Genomic DNA, 8,169 nt, shown 5'->3' on the forward strand with positions numbered 1-8,169 from the left:
CCGGCGCCGCCTCGTCCCGTCCCGTCCCGTCCCGTCCCGTCCCGTCCCGTCCCGTCCCGTCCCGTCCCGTCCCGTCCCGTCCCGTCCCGTCCCGTCCCGTCCCGCCGGCGCCAGGCGCGCAGCCCCCGGGCGGGGAGCGGCCCAGGAACGCCGGCACAGCCGCGGTCACCCGGGGACAGCAGCCGGACGGTGTTTTTCCACATCTTTATTATAAAAACTCTTTTTTTTTTTTTCTCTTTTTTTCTCTCTCTCTCCATTCTCACGTCTCCGCTCATTAAAACCTCATTCACACCCAGACCCTGCCCGGCGTCCCCTCCCGCCGGCAGCCCCCGGAGCGCGGGGGCCGCAGACCAATATTTACAGATGCCCCCAGGGCTGGGGGAAACGGGCGACGACAACACCCTGCCGCTGGGGACACGGGCAGCAAGGCGACAGCACGCAGAGGGGGGCCCCCCTGCTGCCCTCTCCTTGCCCACCCCCTGCCCGGGGGTGCCAGGGGTGCCCCCCACCCAGCGCAGGGGGTGGCGGGAGGGGCAGGGGACCCATCACACAGTATTTACAGGGGTCCCCTAGGCAAGCACGCGCGCACTCACTCTCACGGGCACATCAAGGACTTGGCACCCACAGGATGGGCACGAAAGGGCCAGGGCAAAGGCTACGGGTGAAGGGGGGGGGGTCAGGTCTTGACCTGCGTGGAGGGGGGGGGCAGCCGCCCGCCCTGTTTGGCACACATGGCGGTGGTGAAGCAGGCACCAGGCTGGGGGCAGAGCAGCAGGCAGGGAGAAGGGCATGGGGCTACCTTCATCTCAGCTGGAGAGGTCACAGAGGACCGGGGGGACGCCGGGGAGACGTGCCGAGCACAAGCCACGCGGCCGGCACCAGCTCCCTGCTGGCGGCTGAGCCCCCTCCACGCCCGACCCCAGGGGTGCCTGGGCACAGGGCTGGATCTGGCACGGGGCATCCCTGCAGTGCCTGGCCCAGGGATGACGAGGAGCAGGGGCACGTGGGAACCCAACCCAATAAATTAGAAGTGGGGTGGGAAGTGGGGAGGAGGGCGCGCGGTCAGAGCCCGTTGGCGGAGCGCTGGATGAACGGCACTTTGCTGAGCTCCACCACAGGCGAGCGGGGCTTGTTCTGCATGCGCGGCACTCGCTGCAGCAGCTGCTGGGCCTGGCGCTGGGCATCCCGCAGCTCCTTCCGCCACTGCACCAGCTCGGGGTCGCTCTGCGGGGCAGGGCACAGGTCAGAGCGGGGCTCCCTGCGGCACCAGGGCTCAGGGCTTGCCCCGGGCTTGCTAGCACCAAGCAAGGTGTGGTCAGTGCCCAGCTGAAGTGACTAGCTCCTCGCAGGGGATGGCTAGCAAGGGGCAGGAGGTGGCCAGCACCCAGGGGGCTGGCCAGTGACCCCCAGGGGACAGCCAGCCCGTGGGGGTGGCCCAGGGCACACTCACGTCACACTGCAGCACGAACTGCTTGCCGCCGCGGATGCGGAGCAGGATGCACTTGCGCTCCTTCACCTGCGTCTCCTCCACCGAGTCGATCTCCTCCATGGTGAGCAGAGACTGCTGGGGGGACAGGTTCAGCCCGGCCCCCAGTCCCTACACCCACGCCGAGCCCCCCACGCCCCCGTGCACCCTCTACCCCTCACAGTGCCGTGCATGTTTGTGCACATCCCACTGCCTTGAGCCCCCGTGTCCAGCACGCGCTGACGTCCACCAGCTGCACCCTGCACAGCTCGCCCCGCGCCCCCCCTCGCCCCTGCCCGCCTTACCGGTGACTCGCCCTCCCCACGCCACTCCAGGCGGTTGGGAAAGAGGTAGAAGTAGCGGCGCTGCCACTGTGTCAAGAAGGGGTTGCCCAGCTTGGACATGTACCCGTGCATGATGCAGTCCTTGCCCATGGCATAGTCTGTCTCCGCAGCACCGGGGGACAGAGTGTCAGCGCTGGGACCGCCTGGGCAGAGCCAGAGGCCGGCAGAGGCACCGGGGGACCCAGAGAACACCCGGCCCCACTCACCCTCCTCATGTCCCAGCTGCTTGTTCTTGGCTTTCTTGCGAGCCTCCAGCTTGTCAGTGTCAGCGTTGACAGCGTCAAAGACCGTCTCTGTCACCTCCTGCTGCCACCGCTCCGAGATGGTGAGCGGGAAGTTGCGGTACAGCTCCTGGTCGCTCTCTAGCAGCTGGCAGGGAGGCACAGGGTCAGGGCCAGGCCCCCACCCCGGCCCCCTGCACTTAGGCAGCAGCCGGCAGCAGCCCAGCCCCGCCGCCCCAGTACCTTGATACCCTTCGTGTCCTCCTCATCAAAGGAGCCGATGTCGAAGGCGTCAGCTGCGTTCACCTCACCCCGGGGTGGGATCAGGGGTGGTGGGTACTGCAGGCGGGAGAGGGGGTGTCCAGGGGGTGCCTGCCTGGGCCCCCCTACCCTTGCCCCTGTGCTGTGCCCCTCACCTTCTGCAGGAAAACCATTTGCCAGTCCAGACCCTTGAAGAAGGGCTCCTCCTTCACCTCCTGAGCCCTGAGGAGCAAGGAGGGGTGAGCGCTGTGGATCCCCCGGGGGCTGCGGTGTGGCTGCAGTGGGACCCTTCTTCCCCGTGCCCACCGGGACTCACCCATGCCCCATGCAGCCCAGCCGCCGGTTGACGTCCCGCTGCAGCAACCCTTCGAGCAGGGAACGCAGCTCGGGGGAGAAGGAGTCGGGCAGCTCGATGGCCTGCGGGCGAGGGCACGGCTGCTCACACCTGCACAAGCGTGTGAGGGCACGCAAGCACCGTGGCATACATGTGCGTGGCACCAAGACATGAAGAGTCAGGCATGTGTGCGCACACGGACCCACACGCGCCCAGGACGTTCTGGCACACAGAGGTGCACGCACTGACATGTGCGTATGGTTACAGGTGCCCGCGCGCACACACCCAGCTATGTGGAAACACGTCATTCTGCACACACACACACGGAGACGGCACCAACACGCGCTCTGAGAGCTGCTCACCCCCCAGGGGACCCTCTGTCCCCACCTCCCTCCAGGCCAAACCCGATGCCCAGTGCCCTGCACTCACCATGGTGAGGGTCATGCGATCGATCTCATGCTTGTCCTTCGTCTTGTGCTGCCGGAAGGGGCTGTGCCTGTGGTCATGGGGAGTGGGGCTCAGCGGTGCCCCCGGATCTGCCCCCTGCTCCCCTCGCCCCCCGTGCCCGTGCACTCACCCCCGGAGCAGCTTGAAGAGCATGCAGCCTAGCGAGAACCAGTCGGCGCTGCTGTCGTAGGCCACTCCTTTCTGCAGCACCTCGGGGGCCATGTAGCCGTGGGTGCCCCTGGAGGCACAGAGTGGGGTCAGGGGCTGTGCCGGCAGGCAGGGGGGGCGGGTGGTGCGCGGGCACACTCACACGCTGGCGTGGGGCTTCTTCTTGGAGAAGTCGCAGGCCAGGCCCAGGTCTGAGATGCGGACGTGCCCAAACTCGTCCAGGAGGATGTTTGCCGGCTGCCGGGACACAGTGCTGCCCCTGAGCCTGAGCCCTGCCCGCAGGCACGGGTGGCAACCAAGCCAGGCTGCCCACGCGTGTCAGGCTGGGGCTGGGCCCTAGGCGCCTGCAGGACCTGCAAGCACCCGCTGAGGTCCCCAGGGTGCCCACGGGGTTTCAAGGGTGCCCATAGTGCCCAGGGGCTTCCTGCTGGGATGGGAGTGTCCGTGGGACCTGGGGCTGCCCACGGGGTCCAAGGGCTGCTGCAGGGTCAGGGGTCTCTACGGGGCCTGGGGACATCAGAGGGGCCTCCTGATGCCTGCGGGGTCCATGGGTGCCCATGGGGACGGTCACCTTGAGGTCACGGTACACCACAAAGCGGCTGTGCATGTGCTCCAGGCCCAGGATGATCTCAGCTGCATAGAACCGCATCTCCGCCTCCGAGAAGACACCGTGCTGGGAGAGGTGATAATGCAGGTCCCCCCCTGCGGTAAGGGGGATCAGCTGTCACTCCAGCACTGCCCTCTGTCCTCCCAGGGATGCCCAAGCAAGCAATTTCAAGACAGGGGCTCAAGGGAATCACAGCCCTGCGGGACAGGGAGTAGCCAAGGGCCTCTCACCGTTCATGAGGTCGAGGATGAAGCTGAGCTTGTCAGGCGTGTGGAAGGCATACGACATACACACGATGAACGGGCAGTCCTGGCACGAGAGATGGGGTCAGGCAGCTCTGGCGGTGCCCCAGGAGCACCCCTCTCGCTGCCTCCACCCGTGACCAGGGTGCCAGCCTGGTTCCACGCCCGAGTCCCCTCACCCCGGTGCTGACGAGGGACAACATGATGCGCTCGTTGAGGGCCAGGGTCTCGCCCTGCTTCATCTTGATGCGCTTCTTGTCCAAACACTTCATGGCGTACCTGGGGGACAAAGGGTCCCTGCAGGGTCCTGCTGCTGCTCATGGCCGTGGCGCCTCGCCCCCAACGCCGCGTCCCTGTGCCGCCAGCACCCGCGGCCACGTCACCGCACCCAGCTCCCGCCCACAGCCACCATGACGTCCCCGTGACGTCCCCGTGTCTCCAGGAGAGCTGCAGCCATGGCGACACTGCTGCAACCCCTAACACCTATTGTCACGGCAACGCCACCCCCCACCCCGGCCCTCCCGCGGGACCACGGCCTCGCAGGCAGGACCCCCTGCCCCCCCGTTACATTTTGCCCGTGTCCGCTTTCCGGCAGCCGTAGACCTCCCCGAAGCCGCCACGGCCGATGATGCGGTGAACGCTGAAGTCGTTCATGGTGAGCTGGAGCGGGCAAGAAAGAGGCGAGGGTCACCCCTGAGCACCCGCACGGTGTGTCCCGGGGGGCTGTCCCGCACACTGCCTCAGCTTCCCCAGGGAAGGAACGTGAACACCCACAAGGGTGAGTGCGGGAGCACCGCCAGCACCCGCGGGAGTGACAGCCCAGGGGGTGCGAGGGTGCCCCTGCCCTGCGTGGTGCCCGTCTGCGCGCCACGGCAGCAGCCTCCTCCCCGGCACCCACGTCCCCCCTCCAGCAGCACATGGATCCCTGCTCACATGGATGTTCAGCTCCACGTTCTTCCACTGGCAGAACCGCGTGAACTTGTCACTGCAACGAAGCACAGAGAGGGCGAGAGTGAGGGACCCCTGCGGAGACCTCCCGAGACCCATCGCGGAGCAGCGGGACCCCTGGGACTCGTCTGGAGGCAGGTGGGACCCCCGCCTGGGGACACAGACCTCAGGCCAGACCTGGAGGTGACGAGCCCTGAGTCCCTGGCCTGGGGACCAACACCCCTGGAGCTCCTAACTAAGAAGGGGGCCCTGGCCCACCCCAAGGCTGGGAGACCCTCGTCCCCAGTGGGACGGGACCTACCCTGGTCCCCAAGGGGCTGTGCGCCCGTCTCACCTCTCGATGAATTTCTGGAAGATGCCCCCGCGCAGGTTCTGGCAGATCTCCTCAATGTAGGGCTGGGGGACACAGGAGTCAGTGCTGCATCCCCAGTGCCACCCGCACCCCTCGGTCCCATCGTTACCTGGGGTATCCCCTTCCCTGCTCCCCGATTTCTCACATCCCCACTGCCACCTCCTGCCGCCCAGGGTCACCTGTGTCTCTGAGGACCCCATCCTTGGGGATCCTCATCACTGCCAGCCCCTGCGGACCCCACTGCTACCCCTAGTCACCTGTACACCTGGTGTCTCCACCGCCACCCTCTGAGGAGTCCCCTTATTAATTCCAGCCCCAAGCGACCCGACAGAACCCCACGGGGACCCCCAGGAAGCCCTCTCATTTACCCCCTCCCATCAGCATCCCTCAGGGTCCTCGCACCTTCTGGGGTTCCCCCAGCCCCCCGTAAGGATTAACCAGAGGTGGCAGGGCCCCCTCTCTGTCCCCAGCGATGCCCACCTGGAAGAGGTCTGGGGGCACCTGCTTCTTGCTCAGGCGGCTCTGGACATGTTCCGTGGCACTCTTGGAGAAGGGCTGTGGGGCGAGATGAGGCTGCGTCACCCCAGGAAGATGGGATGGGGGCACAGGGCCCGCGCAGGGCTGCACAAACGAGGGCGTAATTCCCCACAACACGGCACTCACGTGGGAGCAGGCCAGCAGCTCCTTCATGATGTAATGGTCAAAGATGTGGCGGCTCCGGGAGGCTCGCTCCTCCTCCGAGTCCAGCTTTTCGTACTTCTTGATCTGGTGAGGGCACAGATCCATGGCACAGCGCTCCCCAGACTGCACCGCCACGGGGCTCAGCCCCACGCGGGGCACGCGCAGCCCACGGCGGGGAGTCCCCAGGGTCCAGCGTGCTGGGAAACAGGACCCCAGCCCCACCGGGTACCGCATCCTGCTGGCTGGCACCCACGGCTACCAGGTCCCGGGGCATCACCTCCCAGGGGCCCAGGGCACCGTCTCCCTTGGGTGCCCCGGGCACACCGTATCGGTGGGGTCTGCAGGCCCTGAGTCGCACTCCCGGCCCCCTCCTGCCCCCAGGACGGGTCCCCCATCGCACCTCCTCGTAAAACTCCATCAGGGGCTTGGCCTCCTCTGCCTGGTTGAGGGCAAAGTCCCGGAACAGCAGGTACCCTGGGGGGGGGGCAGAGCCACGGTGTGAGAGGTGCCTGCCCCGCTCCGTGCCCCCCCAGGCCAAGGGACGAAGGTGGCTGCCCTGGGCAGGAGAAGCGGCCCGGGGTTTGTCAGGGCAACGCAGCGAGGCGAGGGCGAGAAGCGGCACGGGGAGCAGCGCGGGACCATGGGGCAGCAGGAGGCGGGGGGGGGGGAGCAGCGGGGGGGTCGGTGCCGCGGGGCGAGGGCACGGGCTGCCGCGGGGCGGATGTGGCGGAAACCACCAGAGCTGCCGGGAGGAAGCGAGCGGCGCTTCCTGCCCCGGACGGTTAGCGCCAGCGCTGGGGGAAGTGACAGGGAGGGGGAAGTGGTGCGGGGGGGTGTGGGGGGGTGGTGCGCCACCCGGCCCCAGCGCCCCGCAGCCCCAGGGGTGGGGGGGGGACGGCCCCAGCCTCCGCTTCTGCTGCCGCCAGCCCAGCCCAGCCCCAGCCCCCCCCGAACAGCAGCGCCGTGACCGCGGGCGCTGCCCCCCGCGCCCCCCACTCACCGATCTTCTGCGCGAAGATCTTGTCGAACGTCACCTCGCCCCGGTCCTCCAGGTACTTCTGCATGACGCTGCGGATGCTGGCGGGCACCGGCGGCTCAGCACACCCCGCCCGGCACCGGCACCCGCCCCGCGCCCCGCGCCCGCCCCGTTCCCGCCGCGCTGCTCCCCCGCCCCGGTGCTGCCGGGCCCCGCGGGGCCGTGCCGGGCCGGGCCGTGCCGGGCCGTGCCGCGGCGCTCACCTGGGCTCGGGCAGCAGGATGCGCTTGCTGGCGCGGGCGGCGGGCGCGGCGCGGCTCTTCTCCATGGCCATCAGGTAGCTCACGTCGGCCAGCACCGCCTCCAGGTCCGCCATCTTGCGCGGGGCCGCCCGCCGCGGCCGGCACCGGCCCGACCCCGCCGACCCGGAACCGGAACCGGAACCGAGACGGAACCGCCCGCGCCCGGCCCGGCCCGGCCCCGGCCCCGGCCCCGGCCCAACCCCACCCGGGCCGGGCCGGGCGGCGCGGGGGGGGCCCCGGCGGCAGCGGCGGCGGCGCCTCGGCGGGGGCAGGGGGCAGGGGGCGGCCTCGGCCCCGCGGGCGGGCGGCGGACGCGGCGCTGCCGCCCCAGGCCGGAGCGGGGCGGGGCGGGGCGGGGCGGGCCCGGTGCCGGTGTCGGTGTCGGTGCCCGGCCCCTTCCGCCCGCCCCACCCCCGGTGCGCGACGGGCGCGGGGGGGCGCCTGGGCGCAGCCGGGCCGCGGGGCCCTGCGGGAGGCGCCCGGTGCAGCCCGGCAGCTCCGAGCCCGCCCGACTCGCGGAGAAACAAGGGGCAGAGCCGAGACGCCGGGTTTTGGTTTTTCTCGAAACTTTTTTTTATTCCAAAAAAATCCACCCCCGAGAAACAAAATATTTCCCTTCGGAGGCTGGTATCTTCCCTCCCCCCGCCAACGTCGCTCCCCTACCTGTGGTAATATGTCATGAGCAAAGATCCTCTCTAAGACCAGTATCGGAGAATGCTTATAAAGGAAAAAAAAAATAAAACCAAAACGAACAAAACAGAAAGAAAACGACAACAAAAAAAAAAAAGGCCAACTAGCTCCCCTCCCTCTGCCCCCAGACC

At 68.4% G+C, this 8,169-nt stretch overlaps 1 protein-coding gene across 3 annotated transcripts; it reads right to left on the minus strand.

Annotated features, from left to right (window-relative positions):
• Positions 1-192: 192 nt before the first annotated feature.
• Positions 193-7,681, minus strand: GRK2 (G protein-coupled receptor kinase 2). 3 transcript variants are annotated; one of them, XM_080595117.1, is made up of 21 exons: positions 7,642-7,681; positions 7,071-7,164; positions 6,471-6,544; positions 6,053-6,154; positions 5,870-5,944; positions 5,372-5,433; positions 5,023-5,074; positions 4,658-4,749; positions 4,269-4,368; positions 4,078-4,156; positions 3,812-3,942; positions 3,383-3,477; positions 3,203-3,310; positions 3,055-3,121; positions 2,608-2,708; positions 2,447-2,513; positions 2,274-2,369; positions 2,016-2,178; positions 1,771-1,907; positions 1,451-1,564; positions 193-1,224 (listed from the first exon to the last, which is right to left on the minus strand). In XM_080595117.1, the coding sequence occupies exons 2-21, from the start codon at positions 7,132-7,134 to the stop codon at positions 1,063-1,065; spliced, it is 1,941 nt and encodes a 646-aa protein (XP_080451243.1). In that variant the 5' UTR covers positions 7,135-7,164; positions 7,642-7,681; the 3' UTR covers positions 193-1,062. The 3 variants fall into 3 exon arrangements, with proteins under 3 accessions (XP_080451243.1, XP_080451242.1, XP_080451241.1); XM_080595116.1 differs by lacking the exon at positions 7,642-7,681 and adding an exon at positions 7,310-7,571 and having other exon boundaries at positions 7,071-7,147; XM_080595115.1 differs by lacking the exon at positions 7,642-7,681 and adding an exon at positions 7,310-7,548 and having other exon boundaries at positions 1,451-1,561; positions 7,071-7,147.
• Between the last annotated feature and the right edge of the window lie 488 nt (positions 7,682-8,169).

The sequence above is a fragment of the Anser brachyrhynchus genome (genome assembly GCF_964034855.1).
Source record: "Anser brachyrhynchus genome assembly, chromosome: 5".
NCBI classification, from domain to species: domain Eukaryota; kingdom Metazoa; phylum Chordata; class Aves; order Anseriformes; family Anatidae; genus Anser; species Anser brachyrhynchus.

Coding starts and splice junctions, on each gene's coding strand:
- GRK2 (XM_080595116.1), bottom strand. CDS start 7,422: ATGGCGGACCTGGAGGCGGTGCTGGCCGACGTGAGCTACCTGATGGCC. Junction 3,311..3,382: donor AAGAAGCCCCACGCCAGCGT/GTGAGTGTGCCC, acceptor CTGTGCCTCCAG/GGGCACCCACGGCTACATGG. Junction 3,122..3,202: donor CTCTTCAAGCTGCTCCGGGG/GTGAGTGCACGG, acceptor CCATGACCACAG/GCACAGCCCCTTCCGGCAGC.